General features: G+C 59.8%; 1 protein-coding gene across 1 annotated transcript in view; it reads left to right on the top strand.

The window, feature by feature from the left end:
* Nucleotides 1-23,061, top strand: part of LOC104566349 (RNA polymerase II subunit A) — a 56,939-nt gene that overhangs the window by 24,970 nt on the left and 8,908 nt on the right. Inside the window, 13 exon segments of the mRNA XM_088537609.1 lie at nt 994-1,203; nt 4,236-4,404; nt 5,764-5,858; nt 6,967-7,170; nt 9,341-9,563; nt 12,635-12,818; nt 13,818-13,989; nt 14,082-14,187; nt 15,677-15,882; nt 17,791-18,015; nt 19,452-19,698; nt 21,300-21,400; nt 21,787-21,891. Coding sequence (XP_088393735.1) covers nt 994-1,203; nt 4,236-4,404; nt 5,764-5,858; nt 6,967-7,170; nt 9,341-9,563; nt 12,635-12,818; nt 13,818-13,989; nt 14,082-14,187; nt 15,677-15,882; nt 17,791-18,015; nt 19,452-19,698; nt 21,300-21,400; nt 21,787-21,891 — 2,247 coding nt within the window.

The raw sequence follows: 23,061 nt of genomic DNA, 5'->3' as shown, positions 1-23,061 counted from the left end.
GGGTGTTGCAGGGCCTGTTTGAGCTACGGTTTGGGCGATTTGGGGTGTTGCAGGCCCGTTTGGGTGATTTGGGGTGTTGCAGGGCCTGTTTGGGCTGCGGTTTGGGTGTTTTGGGGTGTTGCAGGGCCTGTTTGGGCGATTTAGGGTGTTGCAGGGCCTGTTTGGGTTACAGTTGGAGTTATTTAGGGTGTTGCAGGGCCTGTTTGGGCTGCGATTTGGGCAATTTGGGGTGTTGCAGGGCCTGTTTGGGCGATTTAGGGTGTTGCAGGGCCTGTTTGGGCTACAGTTGGAGTTATTTAGGGTGTTGCAGGGCCTGTTTGGGCTGCGATTTGGGCAATTTGGGGTGTTGCAGGGCCTGTTTGGGCGATTTAGGGTGTTGCAGGGCCTGTTTGGGCGATTTAGGGTGTTGCAGGGCCTGTTTGGGCTACAGTTTGGGCGATTTGGGGTGTTGCAGGGCCTGTTTGGGTGATTTAGTGTGTTGCAGGGCCTGTTTGGGCTACAGTTTGGGCGTTTTGGGGTGTTGCAGGGCCTGTTTGGGTGATTTGGGGTGTTGCAGGGGCTGTTTGGGCTACGGTTTGGGCGATTTTGGGTGTTGCAGAGCCTGTTCGGGCGATTTTGGTTGTTGCAGGGCCTGTTTGAGCTACGGTTTGGGCGATTTGGGGTGTTGCAGGGCCTGTTTGGGTGATTTAGGGTGTTGCAGGGCCTGTTTGGGCTACAGTTGGAGTTATTTAGGGTGTTGCAGGGCCTGTTTGGGCTGCGATTTGGGCGATTTGGGGTGTTGCAGGGCCTGTTTGGGCGATTTGGGGTGTTGCAGGGCCTGTTTGGGCTACAGTTTGAGTCATTTAGGGTGTTGCAGGGCCTGTTTGGGCGATTTAGGGTGTTGCAGGGCCTGTTCGGGCTGCGGTTTGGGCCATTCGGGGGTGTTTTCCCGGTGGCCCCGACCCTCCGGCGGTGTCTCCGGGTGACGCCGCCGTGCGGCTGTTGCGCGCACAGGGCGAGGTGATGAACCTGCTCATGTTCCTGTCCACGTGGGACGGCAAGGTGCCCCAACCGGCCATCCTGAAGCCGCGGCCGCTCTGGACGGGCAAGCAGATCTTCTCGCTCATCATCCCCGGCCACATCAACTGCATCCGCACCCACAGCACCCACCCCGACGACGAGGACAGCGGGCCCTACAAGCACATCTCGCCCGGGGACACCAAGGTGGGCGCGGGGGGACGCGGCCGGGGGCGCATGAGGGGCTTGGAAGGTGGTTGGGGACACTCCGAGGCGGTTGGGGACACCCCGAGGTGGCTTTGGGGTGGATGAACAGGAATCAGGAGGATCCTTTGGGTGGTTGGGTGGGACATGAGGGTCTTGAAGGGTGGTTGGGGACACCCCGAGGTGGTTGGGGACACCCTGAGGTGGCTTTGGGGTGGGTGAACAGGAATTAGGATCCTTTGGGTGGTTGGGTGACACATCAGGGTCTTGGAGGGTGGTTGGGGACACCCCAAGGTGGTTGGGGACACCCTGAGGTGGCTTTGGGGTGGATGAACAGGAATTAGGAGGATCCTTTGGGATGGTTGGGTGGGATGTGAAGGTCTTGGAGGGTGGTTGGGGACACCCCGACGTGGTTGGGGACACCCCGACGTGGTTGGGGACACCCCGAGGCGGCTTTGGGGCAGGTGAACAGGAATTAGGAGGATCTTTAGGTGGTTGGGTGGGATGTGAAGGTCTTGAAGGGTGGTTGGGGACACCCCGAGGTGGTTGGGGACACCCCGAGGTGGCTTTGGGGTGGGTGAACAGGAATTAGGATCCTTTGGGTGGTTGGGTGGGACATGAGGGTCTTGGAGGGTGGTTGGGGACACCCCGAGGTGGTTGGGGACCCCCTGAGGTGGCTTTGGGGTGGGTGAACAGGAATTAGGAGGATCTTTAGGTGGTTGGGTGGGATGTGAAGGTCTTGGAGGGTGGTTGGTGGCACCCTGAGGTGGTTGGGGACACCTCGAGGTGGTTGGGGACACCTTGAGGTGTCATTGGGGCAGGTGAACAGGAATTAGGAGGGTCCTTTGGGTGGTTGGGTGGGACGTGAAGGTCTTGAAGGGTGGTTGGGGACATGAGGGACAAGGTGGGGACACCCTGAGGTGGTTGGGGACACCCTGAGGTGGCTTTGGGGTGGGTGAACAGGAATTAGGATCCTTTGGGTGGTTGGGTGGGACATGAGGGTCTTGGAGGGTGGTTGGGGACACCCCGAGGTGGTTGGGGACACCCCGAGGTGGCTTTGGGGTGGGTGGACAGGAATTAGGGGGATCCTTTGGGTGGTTGGGTGACACATCAGGGTCTTGGAGGGTGGTTGGGGACACCCTGAGGTGGTTGGGGACACCTTGAGGTGTCATTGGGGTGGATGAACAGGAATCAGGAGGATCCTTTGGGTGGTTGGGTGGGACATGAGGGTCTTGAAGGGTGGTTGGGGACACCCCGAGGTGGCTTTGGGGCGGGAGAACAGGAATTAGGAGGATCTTTGGGATGGTTGAGTGGGACATGAGGGTCTTGGAGGGTGGTTGGGGACACCCCAAGGTGGTTGGGGACACCCAGAGGTGGTTGGAGCCACCCTGAGGTGTCATTTGTGTGGGTGAACAGGAATCAGGAGGATCCTTTGGGGTGGTTGGGTGGGATGTGAAGGTCTTGAAGGGCGGTTGGGGACACCCCGAGGCGGTTGGGGACACCCCGAGGCGGTTGGGGACACCCTGAGGTGGCTTTGGGGTGGGTGGACAGGAATTAGGGGGATCCTTTGGGTGGTTGGGTGACACATCAGGGTCTTGGAGGGTGGTTGGGGACACCCTGAGGTGGTTGGGGACACCCTGAGGTGGCTTTGGGGTGGGTGAACAGGAATTAGGGGGATCCTTTGGGTGGTTGGGTGACACATCAGGGTCTTGGAGGGTGGTTGGGGACACCCTGAGGTGGTTGGGGACACCCTGAGGTGTCATTGGGGTGAATGAACAGGAATCAGGAGGATCCTTTGGGTGGTTGGGTGGGACACGAGGGTCTTGGAGGGCGGTTGGGGACACCCCGAGGTGGTTGGGGACACCCTGAGGTGGCTTTGGGGTGGGTGAACAGGAATTAGGAGGATCTTTAGGTGGTTGGGTGGGACTTGAGGGTCTTGGAGGGCGGTTGGGGACACCTTGAGGTGGTTGGGGACACCCTGAGGTGTCACTGGGGTGGATGAACAGGAATTAGGAGGATCTTTGGGGTGGTTGGGTAGGACATGAGGGTCTTGGAGGGTGGTTGGGGACACCCCAAGGCGGTTGGGGACATCCCGAGGTGGTTGGAGCCACCCTGAGGTGTCATTTGTGTGGGTGAACAGGAATCAGGAGGATCCTTTGGGGTGGTTGGGTGGGATGTGAAGGTCTTGAAGGGCGGTTGGGGACACCCCGAGGTGGTTGGGGACACCCCGAGGTGGTTGGGGACACCCTGAGGTGGCTTTGGGGTGGGTGGACAGGAATTAGGGGGATCCTTTGGGTGGTTGGGTGACACATCAGGGTCTTGGAGGGTGGTTGGGGAGACCCTGAGATGGTTGGGGACACCCTGAGGTGTCATTGGGGCAGGTGAACACGAATCAGGAGGATCCTTTGGGTGGTTGGGTGGGACACGAGGGTCTTGGAGGGCGGTTGGGGACACCTTGAGGTGGTTGGGGACAACCTGAGGTGTCACTGGGGTGGATGAACAGGAATTAGGAGGATCTTTGGGGTGGTTGGGTAGGACATGAGGGTCTTGGAGGGTGGTTGGGGACACCCTGAGGTGGCTTTGGGGTGGGTGAACAGGAATTAGGATCCTTTGGGTGGTTGGGTGGGATGTGAAGGTCTTGGAGGGTGGTTGGGGACACCCCGAGGTGGTTGGGGACACCCTGAGGTGGCTTTGGGGCAGGTAAACAGGAATTAGGAGAATCCTTGGGTGGTTGGGTGGGACATGAGGGTCTTGGAGGGTGGTTGGGGACACCCTGAAGGCGAAGGGGACGCAGGGACTTTTTGGGGCAATTGGAGGGACCTTGGGGTGGCCACAAGGAACCCGATGAGATTCTAGGGTGACTTGGGGGGGTTCTGGACCTGCCGGACAGGTCCAGGGTGCAGCAGGTGACCAGGGTCAATTGAGGACCCCCAAGCGCTCGGCTTGCGGCGTTGGGTCGTCCGGCTGTGCGGGGGGTGTTGTCACCCCGCCGGGGTGTTGTCAGGCGCCGCTCACCCCCGGCCCTCCCCGCGCAGGTGATCGTGGAGAACGGCGAGCTCATCATGGGCATCCTGTGCAAGAAGTCGCTGGGCACCTCGGCGGGCTCCCTGGTCCACATCTCCTACCTGGAGATGGGCCACGACACCACCCGCCTGTTCTACAGCAACATCCAGACCGTCATCAACAACTGGCTGCTCATCGAGGGTGAGCGCGGGCCCCGGCGTCCGGGGCGACCCCCGCTTCCGTATTGGCCCCTACCTTGTTCCTTTCTGTCCCAGAGATGGGTTATGGGGTGAGGAGCACCCCAGGGAGATGAGTTATGGGGTGAGGAGCACCCCAAAGAGATGAGTTATGGGGTGAGGAGAACCCCAAAGAGATGAGTTATGGGGTGAGGAGCACCCCAAGGAGATGAGTTGTGGGGTGAGGAGTGCTCCAGGGAGATGAGTTATGGGATGAGGAGCATCCTAGGGAGTTGTGGGGTGAGGAGCACCCCAAGGAGATGAGTTGTGGGGTGAGGAGCATCCTAGGGAGATGAGTTATGGGGTGAGGAGCACACCAAAGAGATGAGTTATGGGGTGAGGAGCGCCCCAGGGAGATGAGTTATGGGGTGAGGAGCACCCCAAGGAGATGAGTTATGGGGTGAGGAGCATCCTAGGGAGATGAGTTATGGGGTGAGGAGAACCCCAAAGAGATGAGTTATGGGGTGAGTAGCACCCTAGGGAGTTGTGGGGTGAGGAGCACCCCAAGGAGATGAGTTGTGGGGTGAGGAGTGCTCCAGGGAGATGAGTTATGGGGTGAGGAGCATCCTAGGGAGTTGTGGGGTGAGGAGCACCCCAAGGAGATGAGTTGTGGGGTGAGGAGCACCCCAAGGAGATGAGTTATGGGGTGAGGAGCATCCTAGGGAGATGAGTTATGGGGTGAGGAGCACCCCAAAGAGATGAGTTATGGGGTGAGGAGCACCCTAGGGAGTTGTGGGGTGAGGAGCACCCCAAGGAGATGAGTTATGGGGTGTGGAGCACCCCAAGGAGATGAGTTGTGGGGTGAGGAGCATCCTAGGGAGTTATGGGGTGGGGAACACACCAAGGAGATGAGTTGTGGGGTGAGGAGCCCCTCTAGAAAGGGAGTTATGGGGTGAGGAGCACCCCAAAGAGATTAATTATGGGGTGAGGAGCACTCCAGGGAGATGAGTTGTGGGGTGAGAAGCATCCTAGGGAGTTGTGGGGTGAGGAGCACCCCAAGGAGATGAGTTATGGGGTGAGGAGCACCCCTAGGGAGTTATGGGGTGAGGAGCACCCCTAGGAAGGCAGTTATGGGGTGGAGGAGACCCTAAGGAAGTGAGTTTTGGGGTGAGGAGCACCCATAGGAAGGGAGTTATGGGGTGAGGAGCACCCCAAGGAGATGAGTTATGGGGTTGGGGACACCGCAAGGAGATGAGTTATGGGATTAGGAGCACCTCTAGGAAGGGAGTTATGGGGTGCTCCTCACCCCAAGGAGATGGGTTATGGGGTGAGGGGCACCCCGGGGTGCAGAACGCTCTGCCTGACCCCCCCGATCCCCCCGCAGGCCACACGATCGGCATTGGGGACTCCATCGCCGACGCCAAGACCTACCAGGACATCCAGAACACCATCAAGAAGGCCAAGCAGGATGTCATTGAGGTGGGTCGGGGACCTGGAGGGCTCCTCCTTGGAAATGGGCCTCCTGCCTCGGGGACATGTTGGTGTCCTCGGAGGGCTTGGTGTTTTGGAGCACCCTCGGTGACATCGCGGTGTCCCCCTAGAAGTTTTGAGGTGCTCCCTGGGGTTTTGGAGCCCCCTTATTGACATCATGACATCCCAAAGTAATTTTGAGGAGCTCCCTTGGGTTTTGGAGCCTCCTCATTGACATTGTGACATCCCAGAGCGATTTTGAGGAGCTCCCTTGGGTTTTGGAGCCTCCTCATTGACATCATGACATCCCAGAGCGATTTTGAGGAGCTCCCTTGGGCTTTGGAGCCTCCTCATTGACATTGTGACATCCTAGAGCAATTCTGAGGAGCTCCGTTGGGTTTTGGAGCCCTCTCATTGACATCATGACATCCCAGCACAATTTTGAGGAGCTCCCTTGGGTTTTGGAGCCTCCTCATTGACATTGTGACATCCCAGAGCGATTTTGAGGAGCTCCCTTGGGCTTTGGAGCCTCCTCATTGACATTGTGACATCCTAGAGCAATTCTGAGGAGCTCCGTTGGGTTTTGGAGCCCTCTCATTGACATTATGACATCCCAGCACAATTTTGAGGAGCTCCCTTGGGTTTTGGAGCCTTCTCGTTGACATCGTGACATCCTAGAGCAATTCTGAGGAGCTCCCTTGGGTTTTGGAGCCTCCTCGTTGACATTGTGACATCCCAGAGCGATTTTGAGGAGCTCTCTTGGGTTTTGGAGCCTTCTTGTTGACATTGTGACATCCTAGAGCAATTCTGAGGAGCTCCATTGGGTTTTGGAGCGTTCTCACTGACATCGTGACATCCCAGAGCAATTTTGAGGAGCTCCCTTGGGTTTTGGAGCCCCCTCATTGACATCATGAGATCCTAGAGTGATTTTGAGGAGCTCCCTTGGGTTTTGGAGCCTTCTTGTTGACATCATGAGATCCTAGGGTAATTTTGAGGAGCTCCCTAGGGTTTTGGAGCCCTCTTATTGACATCGTGACATCCCAGAGCAATTTTGAGGGGCTCCCTTGGGTTTTGGAGCGCCCCTGGGGACACGGCGGTGACGCCGTTGGCTCCGCAGGTCATCGAGAAGGCGCACAACAACGAGCTGGAGCCCACGCCGGGGAACACGCTGCGGCAGACCTTCGAGAACCAGGTGAACCGCATCCTCAACGACGCCCGCGACAAGACGGGCTCCTCCGCCCAGAAGTCCCTCTCCGAGTACAACAACTTCAAGTCCATGGTGGTGTCGGGCGCCAAAGGCTCCAAGATCAACATCTCCCAGGTGCGATGGGGGCTGCGAGGCGCTCCGTGGCGTCTGGGGAGGCTCCTGTGGGGTGTGAGGAGCCCCATGAGGTCCTCATGGAGATCCAGGGGTCCATGGTGGTATCAGGGCCTCCAGGAACGTCATCTCCCAGGTCCCTATAGGGTCCCTATGGGATGTGAGGAGACCCACGGGGTCCTCATAGGGGTCTAGAGGTCCATGGTGGTGTCGAGGCCTCCAGGAACGTCATCTCCCAGGTTCCTATAGGGTCCCTATGGGATGTGAGGAGCCCCATGGGGTCCTCATGAGGTCTAGGGATCCATGGTGGTGTCCGGGGCTTCAGGAAAGTCATCTCCCAGGTCCCTATAGGGTCCCTATGGGATGTGAGGAGCCCCACGGGGTCCTCATGGGGATCTAGGGGGTCCATGGTGGTATCGGGGCCTCCAGGAACGTCATCTCCCAGGTTCCTATAGGATCCCTATGGGATGTGAGGAGCCCCATGGGGTCCTCATGAGGTCTAGGGATCCATGGTGGTGTCGGGGGCTTCAGGAAGGTCATCTCCCAGGTCCCTATAGGGTCCCTATGGGATGTGAGGAGCCCCACGGGGTCCTCATGGGGATCTAGGGGGTCCATGGTGGTACTGGGGCCTCCAGGAATGTCATCTCCCAGGTCCCTATAGGGTCCCTATGGGATGTGAGGAGCCCCACGGGGTCCTCATGGGGATCTAGGGGGTCCATGGTGGTATCGGGGCCTCCAGGAACGTCATCTCCCAGGTCCCTATAGGGTCCCTATGGGATGTGAGGAGCCCTTACGGGGTCCTCACGAGGGTCTAGGGGTCCATGATTGTGTTGGGGGCTCCAGGAACGTCATCTCCCAGGTTCCTATAGGATCCCTTTGGGATGTGAGGAGCCCCACAGGGTCGTCATGGGGATCTAGGGGTCTATGGTGGTGTCGGCGCCTCCAAGAAGGTCATCTCCCAGGTTCCTATAGAGTCCGTATGGGATCTGAGGAGCCCCATGGGGTCCTCATGGAGATCCAGGGGTCCATGGTTGTGTCAGGGGCTCCAGGAACATCGTCTCCCAGGTCCCTATAGGGTCCCTATAGAATCTGAGGAGCTCCACAGGGTCCTCATGAGGTCTAGGGTTCCATGGTGGTGTCAGGGTCTCCAGGAACGTCATCTCCCGGGTTCCTATAGGGTCCCTATGGGATTTGAGGAGCTCCACAGGGTCCTCATGAGGGTCTAGGGGTCCATGGTTGTGTTGGGGGCTCCAGGAAGGTCATCTCCCAGGGTCCTACAGGGTCCCTATGAGATGTGAGGAGCCCCATGGAGTCCTCACGAGGGTCTAGAGGTCCATGGTGGTGTCAGGGGCTCCAGGAACGTCATCTCCCAGGTTCCTATAGGATCCCTATGGGATGTGAGGAGCCCCATGGGGTCCTCATGAGGTCTAGGGATCCATGGTGGTGTCAAGGGCTTCAGGAAGGTCATCTCCCAGGTCCCTATAGGGTCCCTATGGGATATGAGGAGCCCTACGGGGTCCTCACGAGGGTCTAGAGGTCCATGGTGGTGTCAGGGGCTCCAGGAACGTCATCTCCCAGGTCCCTGTAGGGTCCCTTTGGGATGTGAGGAGCTCCACGGGGTCCTCATGGAGACCCAGGGGTCCATGGTTGTGTCGGGGCCTCCAGGAAGGTCATCTCCCAGGTTCAAGTTTCCTATAGGGTCTGGCAGGAGGTCCCTATGGGTCATCAAAGGGGTCTAGGTGACAAGGAGAAGATCTGGAGGGATTTTGGGGTGCTTATGGTCTTGTTTGTAGGATCCAGGTGGTTTTGGGGTGTTTATAGAGCATTTTGGGGGCTGTAGAAAGGGATTTACGGCTGTTGAGGGTCTTGTTCTTAGAGTCTAGGTGTTCTTGGATGGTTGTGGAACATCTTGGGGGCTGTAGAAAGAGATTTGGGGGTGTTTATGGAGTGTCCTGGAGCCATTTTTTGGGGATGTTGAAGGGCATTTTGGGGCTGTGACTGTGGAAATTTGGGGATATTTGCCCGGTGTCCCCAAACCCTTGGGACTTGAGGGTGGGAGAAAAGGAGGACGCGAGGAGCCGCGGAGAAGATCCGGAGGAAGAAGGTTCCTGAGGCCGCAGGGAAGCTCCCGTCCCCGGGGTGTCCCCCACGTGTCCCCCGCGTGTCCCCGCAGGTCATCGCCGTGGTGGGGCAGCAGAACGTGGAGGGCAAGCGCATCCCCTTCGGCTTCAAGCACCGCACGCTGCCCCACTTCATCAAGGACGACTACGGCCCCGAGAGCCGCGGCTTCGTGGAGAACTCCTACCTGGCCGGCCTCACGCCCACCGAGTTCTTCTTCCACGCCATGGGCGGCCGCGAGGGCCTCATCGACACGGCCGTGAAGACGGCCGAGACCGGTGAGCGCCCGCGGGGCCTCCGTGGAGGCGCTCGGAGCGTCGCTGGAGCTTCTGGGGAGCCACCAGAGCCGCCGTGGAGGTCCCTGGGACCCCCGAACTCTTAGTGGAGATGCCCAGAGCCTCCCTGGGAGCCCCAGAATCTCTCTGGAGGATCTGGGGATCCTCCAGAGCCTCCCAAGGAGCCTCAGAGCCTCCTGGGAGCCTCCCTGGGATCTTCAGAATCTTTCTGGAGCTTCTGGGAATCCTTCAGAGCCTCCCTGGGATCCCCAGAATCTCTCTGGAGGCCCCAGGGATCCTCCAGAGCCTCCCAAGGATCCCCAGAATCGCTCTGGAGCTCCTGGGGATCCTCCAAAGCCTCCCCAGGAGCCCCGGAGCCTCCCTGGGAGCCCCAGAATCTCCCTGGAGCTCCTGGGGATCCTCCAGAGCCTCCCAGGGATCCCCAGAATCTCTCTCGAGGCCCCAGGGATCCTCCAGAGCCTCCCCAGGAGCCTCAGAGCCTCCCCGGAGCCTCCCAGGGATCCCCAGAATCTCTCTGGAGCTCCTGGGGATCCTTCAGAGCCTCCCTGGGATCCCCAGAGCCTCCCTGGAGCCTCCCTGGGATCCTGAGAATTTCTCTGGAGCTCCTGGGGATCCTCCAGAGCCTCCCAAGGAGCCTCAGAGCCTCCTGGGAGCCTCCCTGGGATCCTCAGAATCTTTCTGGAGCTTCTGGGAATCCTTCAGAGCCTCCCAAGGATCCCCAGAATCGCTCTGGAGCTCCTGGGGATCCTCCAGAGCCTCCCCAGGAGCCCCGGAGCCTCCCTGGGAGCCCCAGAATCTCCCTGGAGCACCTGGGAATCCTCCAGAGCCTCCCAAGGATCCCCAAAATCTCTCTCGAGGCCCCAGGGATCCTCCAGAGCCTCCCCAGGAGCCTCAGAGCCTCCCCGGAGCCTCCCAGGGATCCCCAGAATCTCTCTGGAGCTCCTGGGGATCCTTCAGAGCCTCCCTGGGATCCCCAGAATCTCTCTGGAGCTCCTGGGGATCCTCCAGAGCCTCCTTGGGACCCCCGGAGCCTCCCTGGAGCCTCCCTGGGATCCCCAGAATCTCTCTGGAGGCCCCAGGGATCCTCCAGAGCCTCCCTGGGATCCCCAGAATCTCTCTGGAGCTCCTGGGGATCCTCCAGAGCCTCCTTGGGATCCCCAGAATCTCCCTGGAGCTCCTGGGGATCCTCCAGAGCCTCCCAAGGATCCCCAGAATCTCTCTCGAGGCCCCAGGGATCCTCCAGAGCCTCCCCAGGAGCCTCAGAGCCTCCCCGGAGCCTCCCAGGGATCCCTAGAATCTCTCTGGAGCTCCTGGGGATCCTTCAGAGCCTCCCTGGGATCCCCAGAGCCTCCCTGGAGCCTCCCTGGGATCCTGAGAATTTCTCTGGAGCTCCTGGGGATCCTCCAGAGCCTCCCAAGGAGCCTCAGAGCCTCCTGGGAGCCTCCCTGGGATCCTCAGAATCTTTCTGGAGCTTCTGGGAATCCTTCAGAGCCTCCCAAGGATCCCCAGAGTCGCTCTGGAGCTCCTGGGGATCCTCCAGAGCCTCCCCAGGAGCCCCGGAGCCTCCCTGGGAGCCCCAGAATCTCCCTGGAGCACCTGGGAATCCTCCAGAGCCTCCCAAGGATCCCCAGAATCTCTCTCGAGGCCCCAGGGATCCTCCAGAGCCTCCCCAGGAGCCTCAGAGCCTCCCCGGAGCCTCCCTGGGATCCCCAGAATCTCTCTGGAGCTCCTGGGGATCTTCCAGAGCCTCCCTGGGATGCCCAGAGCTTCCCTGGAGCCTCCCTGGGATGCCCAGAATCTCTCTGGAGCACCTGGGGATCCTCCAGAGCCTCCTTGGGACCCCCAGAGCTTCCCTGGAGCCTCCCTGGGATCCCCAGAATCTCTCTGGAGCTCCTGGGGATCCTCCAGAGCCTCCCTGGGATGCCCAGAGCCTCCCTGGAGCCTCCCTGGGAGCCCGAGAATCTCTCTGGAGCTCCTGGGAATCCTCCAGAGCCTCCCAAGGATCCCCAGAATCTCTCTGGAGGCCCCAGGGATCCTCCAGAGCCTCCCCGGAGCCTCCCTGGGGTCCCCAGAATCTCTCTGGAGCTCCTGGGGATCCTCCAGAGCCTCCCAAGGAGCCTCAGAGCCTCCCTGGAGCCTCCCTGGGATCCTCAGAATCTTTCTGGAGCTTCTGGGGATCCTCCAGAGTCTCCCAAGGATCCCCAGAATCTCTCTGGAGCTCCTGGGGATCCTCCAGAGCCTCCTTGGGGACCCCCAGAGCCTCCCCGGAGCCTCCCAGGGATCCCCAGAATCTCTCTGGAGCTCCTGGGAATCCTCCAGAGCCTCCCAAGGATCCCCAGAATCTCTCTGGAGGCCCCAGGGATCCTCCAGAGCCTCCCCAGGAGCCTCAGAGCCTCCCCGGAGCCTCCCTGGGATCCCCAGAATCTCTCTGGAGCTCCTGGGAATCCTCCAGAGCCTCCCAAGGATCCCCAGAATCTCTCTGGAGGCCCCAGGGATCCTCCAGAGCCTCCCCGGAGCCTCCCTGGGGTCCCCAAAATCTCTCTGGAGCTCCTGGGGATCCTCCAGAGCCTCCCTGGAGCCTCCCAGGTATCCCCAAAATCTCTCTGGAGGCCCCAGGGATCCTCCAGAGTCTCCCTGGGATCCCCAGAATCTCTCTGGAGCTCCTGGGGATCCTCCAGAGCCTCCTTGGGACCCCCAGAGCCTCCCAGGGATCCCCAGAATCTCTCTGAGGCTCTTAGGGAACCCCTAGACCTCTCTGGAGCCTCTCAAGTGTCTCCCAACCCTCTAGAGCCTCCCTAGATACCTCCTTGGATTCCCTTGGGACCCCCGGACTCTCCCGGGAGCCTCTCAAGGGTCTCCCAACCCTCTCTGGAGCTCCTGGAGCCTCCCTGGATCCTCCTGGGACCCCCAAACCACCCCTGGAGCCTCCCAAGCGTTTCCAAAATCCCTCTGGATCCCCATGGGGACCTCCATGGAGCCCCTTGTGCCCCTTCCCCCCGTCCCCGGAGCCCCTTTGGGACGTTACGGGTGACGCGGGACCGTCGCCCTCGCAGGGTACATCCAGCGGCGCCTCATCAAGTCCATGGAGTCGGTGATGGTGAAGTACGACGCGACTGTGCGCAACAGCATCAACCAGGTGGTGCAGCTGCGCTACGGCGAGGACGGGCTGGCGGGCGAGAGCGTCGAGTTCCAGAACCTGGCCACCCTCAAGCCCTCCAACAAGGCCTTCGAGAAGAAGTGAGCGGGGTGACGCGCCGGCGCGGGGTTGTCACCCGGCGGGGAGGTGTTGGCTCCTGGCAACACCCCGATTCGGGGGGTGACCTGGGAGAGAACTGGCCCGGTGTTGCCCTTTGGCAAGGAGGAAGCGCTGGGAAGGATTGTCACGGTGTTGCCCTAGAGTGGGGTGTCACCTGGAGGGGAGGTGTTGGCCCGGCAACACCCCGAATCAGGGTGTAATCTGAGGGAGACCTATCAGGTGTTTCCCCTGGACAAAGACTAAGCTCCAGGAAGGATTGTCACGGTGTTGCCCTAGAGTGGGGTGTCACCTGGAGGGGAGGTGTTGGCCTGGCAACACCCTGAATCAGGGTGTAATCTGAGGGAGACCTATCAGGTGTTTCCCCTGGACAAAGACTAAGCTCCAGGAAGGATTGTCACGGTGTTGCCCCAGAACAGGGTGTCACCTATGGGAGAGATGTTGACATGGCAACACCCCGAATCAGGGTGTAATCTGGGGAAGAACTGGCCTGGTGTTGCCCTAGAGCAGTGTCACCTATGGGAAAGGTGTTGACATGGCAACACCCTGAATCAGGGTGTAATCTGGGGAGGAACTGGCCTGGTGTTGCTCCTTAAGCAAGGACTAAGTTCCAGGAAGGACTGTCACGGTGTTGCCCTAGAGCAGAGTGTCACCTATGGGAGAGGTGTTGGCATGGCAACACCCCGAATCAGGGTGTAATCTGGGGGAGAACTGGCCTGCTGTTGCCCTTGAGCAAGAACTAAGCTCCAGGAAGGGTCATCAAGGTGTTGCCCCAGAACAAGGTGTCACCTATGGGAGAGATGTTGACATGGCAACACCCCAGGTCAGGGTGTAATCTGAGGGAGACCCATCAGGCGTTCCCCTAGAGCAAGGACTAAGCTCCAGGACGGATTGTCACGGTGTCACCCCGCCCCGGGGTGTCACCCGGTGGCCGTGTCACCCTCCGGTGCCCCCCGCCTGACGCCCCTTCCCCGCGTGAGCAGGTTCAAGTTCGACTACACCAACGAGCGGGCGCTGCGGCGGACGCTGCAGGAGGAGATGGTCAAGGACATCCTGAGCAACGCGCACATCCAGAACGAGCTGGAGCGCGAGTTCGAGAAGATGCGGGAGGACCGCGAGGTCCTGCGCGTCATCTTCCCCACCGGCGACAGCAAGGTGACACCCTTGGGGACACCCAACAGCCCTGTTTTGGGGGCTCCAGGCCCCTTTTTGGGTGTTTGGGACCGGTTTCTGACCCCCGTCCCCAGGTGGTGCTGCCCTGCAACCTGCTGCGCATGATCTGGAACGCGCAGAAGATCTTCCACATCAACTCGCGTCTCCCCTCGGACCTGCACCCCGTCAAGGTGGTGGAAGGTGAGCGGGACCCCCCGGGACACCCTGGGATGCTCTGGGGTCTCCTGGCTCCTCGTGGTCCTCAGGAGATGCTGCTGGGTCCTTCCAGACCCCTGGGATCCTGCCAGGAAGGTGCTGGGGTTCTCTCTGACCCCAGGAAGACGTTGAGGGGGTTTGAGATCCCTCAAGACCTTCTAGGTGATGCTGGGGGTTCCTGCCAGCCCCTCATGGTCCCTTAGGGAGGTTCTGGTGGATCTTCTGGACCTCCCATGACCTTCTAGGTGATGCTGGGGTTCCTGCCAGCCCCTCATGGTCCCTTAGGGAGGTTCTGGTGGATCTTCTGGACCTCCCATGACCTTCTAGGTGATGCTGGGGGTTCCTGCCAGGCCCTCATGATCCCTTAGGAAGGTTCTGGAGATTCTTCGGGACCTCCCATGACCTTCTGTGTGGTGCTGTGGGTTCCTGCCAGCCCCTCATGGTCCTTTAGGAAGGTTCTGGTGGATCTTCTAGACCTCCCATGACCTTCTAGGCAATGCTGGGGGTTCCTGCTAGCTGCCCATGGTCCCTTAGGAAGGTTCTGGTGGATCTTCTGGACTTCCCATGAACTTCTAGGCGATGCTGGGGCATCCTGCCAGCCCCTCATGGCTCTTAGGAAGGGTCTGGAGGACATTCTGGACCTCCCATGACCTTCTAGGCGATGCTGGGGGTTCCTGCCAGCTGCCCGTGGTCCCTTAGGAAGGTTCTGGAGAATCTTCTGGACCTCCCATGACCTTCTAGGTGATGCTGGGGGTTCCTGCCAGCTGCCCGTGGTCCCTTAGGAAGGTTCTGGTGGATCTTCTGGACCTCCCATGACCTTCTAGGCGATGCTGGGGGTTCCTGGTAGATCTTCATTGTCCCTTAGGAAGGTTCTGGTGGACCTTCCAGAGCTCCCATGACCTTCTAGGCGGTGCTGGGGGTTCTTGCTAGCTGCCCATGGTCCCTTAGGAAGGTTCTGGTGGATCTTCTGGACTTCCCATGAACTTCTAGGCGATGCTGGGGCATCCTGCCAGCCCCTCATGGCTCTTAGGAAGGGTCTGGAGGACATTCTGGACCTCCCATGACCTTCTAGGCGATGCTGGGGGTTCCTGCCAGCTGCCCGTGGTCCCTTAGGAAGGTTCTGGAGAATCTTCTGGACCTCCCATGACCTTCTAGGTGATGCTGGGGTTCCTGCCAGCTGCCCATGGTCCCTTAGGAAGGTTCTGGTGGATCTTCTGGACCTCCCATGACCTTCTAGGCGATGCTGGGGGTTCCTGCCAGCTGCCCATGGTCCCTTAGGAAGGTTCTGGTGGATCTTCTGGACCTCTCATGATCTTCTAGGCGATGCTCTGGGTTCCTGCTAGATCCTCATGGCCCTTAGGAAGGTTCTGGTGGATCTTCTGGACCTCCCATGACCTAGGCGATGCTAAGGGGACATTAGAGACCCTCCTGGTCCCCAAGATCTCCCGGTCCCCCCCGTTTCCTCCCACCGCAGGGGTGAAGGAGCTGAGCCGGAAGCTGGTGATCGTCAACGGGGACGACCCGCTGAGCCGGCAGGCGCAGGAGAACGCGACGCTGCTCTTCAACATCCACCTGCGCTCCACGCTCTGCAGCCGCCGCATGGTCGAGGAGTTCCGCCTCAGCGGCGAGGCCTTCGACTGGCTCCTGGGCGAGATCGAGTCCAAGTTCAACCAGGCCATCGTGCGTGGGGCGCGTCGGGGGGTCCGGCGGGGCGGATATCGGGGTCTGGAGGGCCCTGGTTGAGGTTGAGGTCAAGTTCATTGAGGCCATCATGTGGGGCGCATCTGGGGGTCTAGAGATGTGGATTTTGGGGTCTGGAGGGCCCTGGTTGAGGTTGAGGTCAAGTTCATTGAGGCCATCATGTGGGGCACATCTGGGGGTCTAGAGATGTGGATTTTGGGGTCTGGAGGGGCCTGGTTGAGGTTGAGGTCAAGTTCAATGAGGCCATCATGTGGGGCACATCTGGGGGTCTAGAGATGTGGATTTTGGGGTCTGGAGGAGCCTCCAACTGCCTCCTGGTTGAGGTCAAGGCCAAGTTCAACCAGGGCATCGTGTGTAGGGCAGATATGGGGATCTGGAGGAGCCTCCAACTGCCTCCTGGTTGAGATTGAGGGTCAAGTAGTTCAATCAGGTCATCATATGTAGGGCAGATATTGGGGTCTGGAGGAGCCTCCAACTGCCTCCTGGTTGAGGTGGAGGTCAAGTTCAACCAGGGCATCATGTGTAGGGCAGATATTGGGGTCTGGAGGAGCCTCCAACTGCCTCCTGGTTGAGAATGAGGTCAAGTTCAACCAGGGCATCGTGTGTAGGGCAGATATTGGGGTCTGGAGGAGGCATCAAATGGCCCCAGGTTGAGGTTGAGTCCAGGTTCAACCAACCCCATCATTTGTGGGGCACATCTGGAGATCAGAGGGGCCTCTGGTTGGATCTTAGGGAAGATGGAGTCCAAGTTCAACCAGGCCATCGTGCGTGGGGCGCGTCGGGGAGGCCGGCGGGGCGGATATTGGGGTCTGGAGGGGCCTGGTTGAGGTTGAGGTCAAGTTCAATGAGGCCATCATGTGGGGCACATCTGGGGTTCTAGAAATGTGGATTTTGGGGTCTGGAGGAGCCTGGTTGAGGTTGAGGTCAAGTTCATTGAGGCCATCATGTGGGGCACATCTGGGGGTCTAGAGATGTGGATTTTGGGGTCTGGAGGAGCCTCCAACTGCCTCCTGGTTGAGGTGAAGGCCAAGTTCAATCAGGGCATAATGTGTAGGGCAGATATCAGGGTCTGGAGGAGCCTCCAACTGCCTCCTGGTTGAGGTCAAGGCCAAGTTCAATCAGGGCATAATGTGTAGGGCAGATGTCGGGGTCTGGAGGAGCCTCCACCTGCCTCCTGGTTGAGGTGGAGGTCAAGTTCAACCAGGTCATCATGTGTAGGGCAGATATTGGGGTCTGGAGGAGCCTCCAACTGCCTCCTGGTTGAGGTGGAGTCCAAGTTCAACCAGGGCATCATGTGTAGGGCAGATGTTGGGGTCTGGAGGAGCCTCCAACTGCCTCCTGGTTGAGGTGGAGGTCAAGTTCAACCAGGGCATCATGTGTAGGGCAGATATCGGGGTCTGGAGGAGCCTCCACCTGCCTCCTGGTTGAGGTGGAGGTCAAGTTCAACCAGGTCATCATATGTAGGGCAGATATTGGGGTCTGGAGGAGCCTCCAACTGCCTCCTGCTTGAGGTGGAGGCCAAGTTCAATCAGGACATCATGTGTAGGGCAGATATCAGGGTCTGGAGGAGCCTCCAACTGCCTCCTGCTTGAGGTGGAGGCCAAGTTCAATCAGGGCATCATGTGTAGGGCAGATATTGGGATCTGGAGGAGCCTCCACCTGCCTCCTGGTTGAGGTCAAGGCCAAGTTCCACCAACCCCATCATGCGTGGGGCACATTGGAGACCCAGAGGTGCCTCCAGTTGAGTCCGGGTTCAACCAGGGCCACCTTCCGACACCCGATGCTGGACGGGGGGGATGACACTAGCGACCTGGGGTGCTCTGGGGACATCTGCAGGCCCAGGGGCCACCACGGGCCCCATGTTGACGCTGTCCCCTTGTCCCCCAGGCCCACCCCGGCGAGATGGTGGGCGCCCTGGCGGCGCAGTCGCTGGGCGAGCCGGCCACCCAGATGACCCTCAACACCTTCCACTACGCCGGCGTGTCGGCCAAGAACGTCACCCTGGGCGTCCCCCGCCTCAAGGAGCTCATCAACATCTCCAAGAAGCCCAAGACGCCGTCGCTCACCGTGTTCCTGCTGGGCCAGAGCGCGCGCGACGCCGAGCGCGCCAAGGTGGCCCCTTGTCCCCTCTGTGTCCCCTCTACGGCCCTCGGGTGGCCCAAGGGGGTCTTGATGCTCGTGGGATGTCCCCGTGGCCGTGGGGTGGCCCCTCTGTGGCCCCGTGGCCATGGGATGGCCCCAAGGCTGCCGGGTGACCCAGTGGGTCTCCTGTGTGTCCCCATGGCCACAGGGTGTCCCCTGTGTGTCCCCACATCTACACGTTGTCCCACTGTCCCCTCTGTGTCCCCAGTGACCATGAGATGTCCCAGTGTCCCCACGGCCATGGGGTGTTCCCTGTGTGTCCCCAGTGGTCATGAGATGTCCCAGTGTCCCCTTTGTGTCCCCAGGCCTACACGTTGTCCCCTATGTGTCCCCAGGGCCACAAAGTGTCCCCATGGCCATGAGATGTCCCAGTGTCCCCTCTGTGTCCCCAGGCCTACACGTTGTCCCAGTGTCCCCCGTGTGTCCCCAGGGCCACAAGGTGTCCCAGGGGCCATGAGATGTCCCAGTGTCCCCAGGACTACACGTTGTCCTAGTGTCCCCTATGTGTCCCCAAGGCCACGAGATGTCCCTGTGTCCCCTCTGTGTCCCCAAGCCTACACGTTGTCCCAGTGTCCCCCGTGTGTCCACAAGGCCCCGGGATGTCCCAGTGTCCCCAAGCCACCCCCCTGTGTCCCCTGTGTGTCCCCGGGGCTGCAGGGTGTTCCAATGTCCCTTTTGTGTCCCAGTGGCCATGAAATGTCCCAGTGTCCCCTCTGTGTCCCCAGGCCTACATGTTGTCCCAGTGTCCCCTATGTGTCCCCAGGGCCACAAGGTGTCCCCATGGCCATGAGATGTCCCCTCTGTGTCCCCAGTCCTACATGTTGTCCCAGTGTCCCCTATGTGTCCCCAGGGCCACAAGGTGTCCCAGGGGCCATGAGATGTCCCAGTGTCCCCAGGACTACACGTTGTCCTAGTGTCCCCTATGTGTCCCCAAGGCCACGAGATGTCCCAGTGTCCTCTCTGTGTCCCCAAGCCTACACGTTGTCCCAGTGTCCCCCGTGTGTCCCCAAGGCCCCGGGATGTCCCAGTGTCCCCTCTGTGTCCCCAAGCCTACACGTTGTCCCAGTGTCCCCCGTGTGTCCACAAGGCCCCGGGATGTCCCAGTGTCCCCAAGCCACCCCCCTGTGTCCCCTGTGTGTCCCCGGGGCTGCAGGGTGTTCCAATGTCCCTTTTGTGTCCCAGTGGCCATGAGATGTCCCAGTGTCCCCTCTGTGTCCCCAAGCCTACACGTTGTCCCAGTGTTCCCCGTGTGTCCCCAAGGCCCCGGGATGTCCCAGTGTCCTTTCTGTGTCCCCAAGCCTACACATTGTCCCAGTGTCCCCCGTGTGTCCCCAAGGCCCCGGGATGTCCCCGTGTCCCCGAGCCACCCCACCGTGTCCCCAACCCAACGTCCCCTCTCCCTCCAGGACATCCTGTGCCGCCTGGAGCACACGACGCTGCGCAAGGTGACGGCCAACACGGCCATCTACTACGACCCCAACCCGCAGAGCACCGTGGTGGCCGAGGACCAGGAGTGGGTCAACGTCTACTACGAGATGCCCGACTTCGACGTGAGCCGCATCTCGCCCTGGCTGCTGCGCGTGGAGCTCGACCGCAAGCACATGACGGACCGCAAGCTCACCATGGAGCAGATCGCCGAGAAGATCAACGCCGGTGGGGACCGAGCGGGGACGGGGCGGGCATGGGGCTACAGGGGGTTGAGGGGTCTAGGGGGGGATTGGAGGGGTCTTCGTAGGGTTGAGGGGTCTAAAGGGGGATTTGAAAGGTCTAAGGGGGGATTTGAGGGGTCTAAAGGGGGTTGAGGGGTCTAAGGGGGGATTGGAGGGATCTAAGGGGGGATTTGAGAGATCTATAGAAGGTTGAGGGATCTAAGGGGGGATTGAGGGGTCTAAGTGGGGATTTGAGAGATCTATAGAGAGTTGAGGAATCTAAGGGGGGATTGGAGGGGTCTAAGGGTGGATTTGAGGGATCTAAAGGGGGTTGAGGGATCTAAGGGGGGCTTTGAGGGGTCTAAGGGGGGCTTTGAGGGATCTGTGAAGGGTTGAGGGATCTAAGGGGGGATTTGAGGGATCTACAGGGGGTTGAGGTGTCTAAGGTGGGATGTGAGGGATCTGTGGAGGGTTGAGGGGTCTCAGAGGGTGTTGAGGGATCTAAGGGAGGATTTGAGGGATCTGTGGAGGGTTGAGGGATCTCTGGGGGGATTGGAGGGATCTGTGGAGGGTTGAGGGATCTAAGGGGGGATTTGAGGGGTCTGAGGGGGGATTGGAGGAGTCTAAGGGGGATTGGAGGGATCCAAGGTGGGGATTTGAGGGATCTACAGGGGGATTTGGGGGATCTGTGGAGGGTTGAGGGGTCTAAGGGGGGATTTGAGGGATCTAAGGTGGCGGTTGAGGGATCTAAGGGGGGATTGGAGAGGTCTAAGGGGGATTTGTGGGGTCTAAGGGGGGATTGGAGGGATCTGTGGAGGGTTGAGGGGTCTAAGGCGACGGTTGAGGAGTCTAAGGGGGGATTTGAGGAATCTACAGGGGGTTGAGGAGTCTAAGGGGGGATTTGAGGAATCTGTGGAGGGTCGAGGGGTCTAAGGGGGGAGTTGAGGGATCTAAGAGGAGATTTGTGGGATCTCTGGGGGGATTTGAGGTATCTATGGGGTGTTGAGGGATCTATGGAATGTTGAGGGCTCTATGGGGGGTTGAGGGGTCTCAGAGGGTGTTGGAGGATCTATGGGGTGTTGAGGGATCTTGGGTTGAGGGATCTATGGGGTTTGAGGGATCTCAGAGGGCATTGAGAGATCTAAGAGGTCAAAGGATCTCAGGGTTTTGAGAGATCCCAAGGGGGTTTGAGGGATCTAAGCAGGAATTTGAGGGATCTAAGGGGGATTGAGGGGTCTCACAGCAGGGTTGGGGGATCTCAGAGGGTTTTGAGGGATCTAAGGGGGGATTTGAGGGATCTCGGAGTGGGTTGAGGGGTTTATGGGGTTGAGGGATCTACGGGATGGGTTGAGGGATCTAAGGGGGGGTATTTGAGGGATCTTGGCAAGGTTGAGGGGTCTAAGGGGGGTTGTGGAGTCTATGGGGCATCTGAGGCATCTCAGGGGGGTTTGAGGGATCTAAAGGGGACTTGAAGGGTTTCAGGATGGGTTAAGGGATCTCAGGGGGCTTTGGGGGATCTCAGGGGGCTTCAAGGGGTCTCAGGCTTTGGGTGCCCACGGGGACATGAAGGGGACCCCGCTCTGAGCCACCGTGTCCCCTTCCCAGGCTTCGGGGACGACCTGAACTGCATCTTCAACGACGACAACGCGGAGAAGCTGGTGCTGCGGATCCGCATCATGAACAGCGACGAGAACAAGATGCAGGAGGTGGGCGCCCCCGTGTCACCCGTTGGGTCCCTGTCACCCGCTGTCACCCGCTGGGCTTGGTGACAGCACCCTGTGACCCCCAGGGTTCCTCAGGAGTTGAGGGATGGGACCTGTTGCTCTCTGTGACAGGGCTAGTGTCACCCTTGGGGTCCCCTGATGTCACCCTGGGGGTCTCCATAGGTGACATGGTTGGTGTCACCCTTGATGTCCCCAAGGGGACAGTGGGGATGGGACAAGAGCCCCAAAAGAGGGGACAAGGGCCAGCGTCACCCTAGGGCTGGTGGCAGGAGGCTGGTGTCACCTCAGGGGCTGGGTGGGGGACGGGTGCCACCCGTGGGGTCCCCGGGCTGGGGACAGGGCCAGCGTGTCACCCGCGGCGTCCCCAGGAGGAGGAGGTGGTGGACAAGATGGACGACGACGTCTTCCTGCGCTGCATCGAGTCCAACATGCTCACGGACATGACGCTGCAGGGCATCGAGCAGATCAGCAAGGTGGGCAGCACCCTTGGGTGCCGCGGCGCGCCGGCACCTCCGCGACACCCCTGGTGGCGCCGGGTGAGCACCCATGGGTGCTCCTGTGGGGGTCCGGGCTCCTAACACATGGTCAACGTGACCATGAAGGTCTTCACAGGGATGTCTTGAAGGTCCAGGGTGTCAATGAAGGTTGTGGGTGTCCAATGAGCACCCATGGGTGCTCATGTGGTTCCCAGTGAGCACCCATGGGTGCTCCTGTGGGGGTCCAGGCTCCTAACGTGTGTTCAATGTCACCACGAAGGTCTTCGCAGGGATGTCTTGAAGGTCCAGGGACCCAATGAAGGTTGTGGGTCTCCAATAAGAACCCATGGGTGCTCATGTGGGTCCCAAGGAGCACCCATGGGTGCTTCTGCGGGGGTCTGGGCTCCTAACACGTGTCCAACATGACCACGAAGGTCTTCACGGGGATGTCTTGAAGGCCCAGGGGCCCAATGATATGTGATATGTCATGATAGGATGACACAGGGATGTCCAGGGAGCACCCATGGGTGCGTGTGTGGGTGTGCAGGCTCCTAACACACGTACAGCATGGCCATGAAGGTCCCCATGGGGATGTCTTGAAGGTCCAAGGTACCCCTGACAGTGCTGATAGACACCTAGGTGTCCAGGGAGCACCCATGGGTGCCCTTGTGGGTACCAGGGAGCACCCATGGGTGCTCTTGGGGATGCCAAGGAGCACAGGCTCCTAACACATGTACATCATGGCCATGAAGGTCCCCATGGGGATGTCTTGACGGTCTAGGGTGCCAATGATATGTGATATGTCATGATAGGATGACACAGGGATGTCCAGGGAGCACCCATGGGTGCTCTTGGGGGTGCCAGGGAGCACCCATGGGTGCTTGCGTGGATGTGCAGGCTCCTAACACGCATGCAGCATGGCCATGAAGGTCCCCATGGGGATGTCTTGAAGGTCCAAGGTACCCCTGACAGTGCTGATAGACACCTGGGTGTCCAAGGAGCACCCATGGGTGCTCTTGTGAGTACCAGGGAGCACCCATGGGTGCTCTTGGGGATGCCAAGGAGCACAGGCTCCTAACACATGTACAGCATGGCCATGAAGGTCCCCATGGGGATGTCTTGAAGGTCTAGGATGCCAATGATGTGTGATATATCATGATAGGATGA

The sequence above is a fragment of the Tinamus guttatus genome, unplaced genomic scaffold (genome assembly GCF_059628265.1).
Source record: "Tinamus guttatus ecotype Peru unplaced genomic scaffold, ASM5962826v1 Tinamus_guttatus_pri_ptg000825l, whole genome shotgun sequence".
In the NCBI taxonomy this organism is placed as follows: domain Eukaryota; kingdom Metazoa; phylum Chordata; class Aves; order Tinamiformes; family Tinamidae; genus Tinamus; species Tinamus guttatus.
This window is presented reverse-complemented; position numbering and strand designations above follow the sequence as displayed.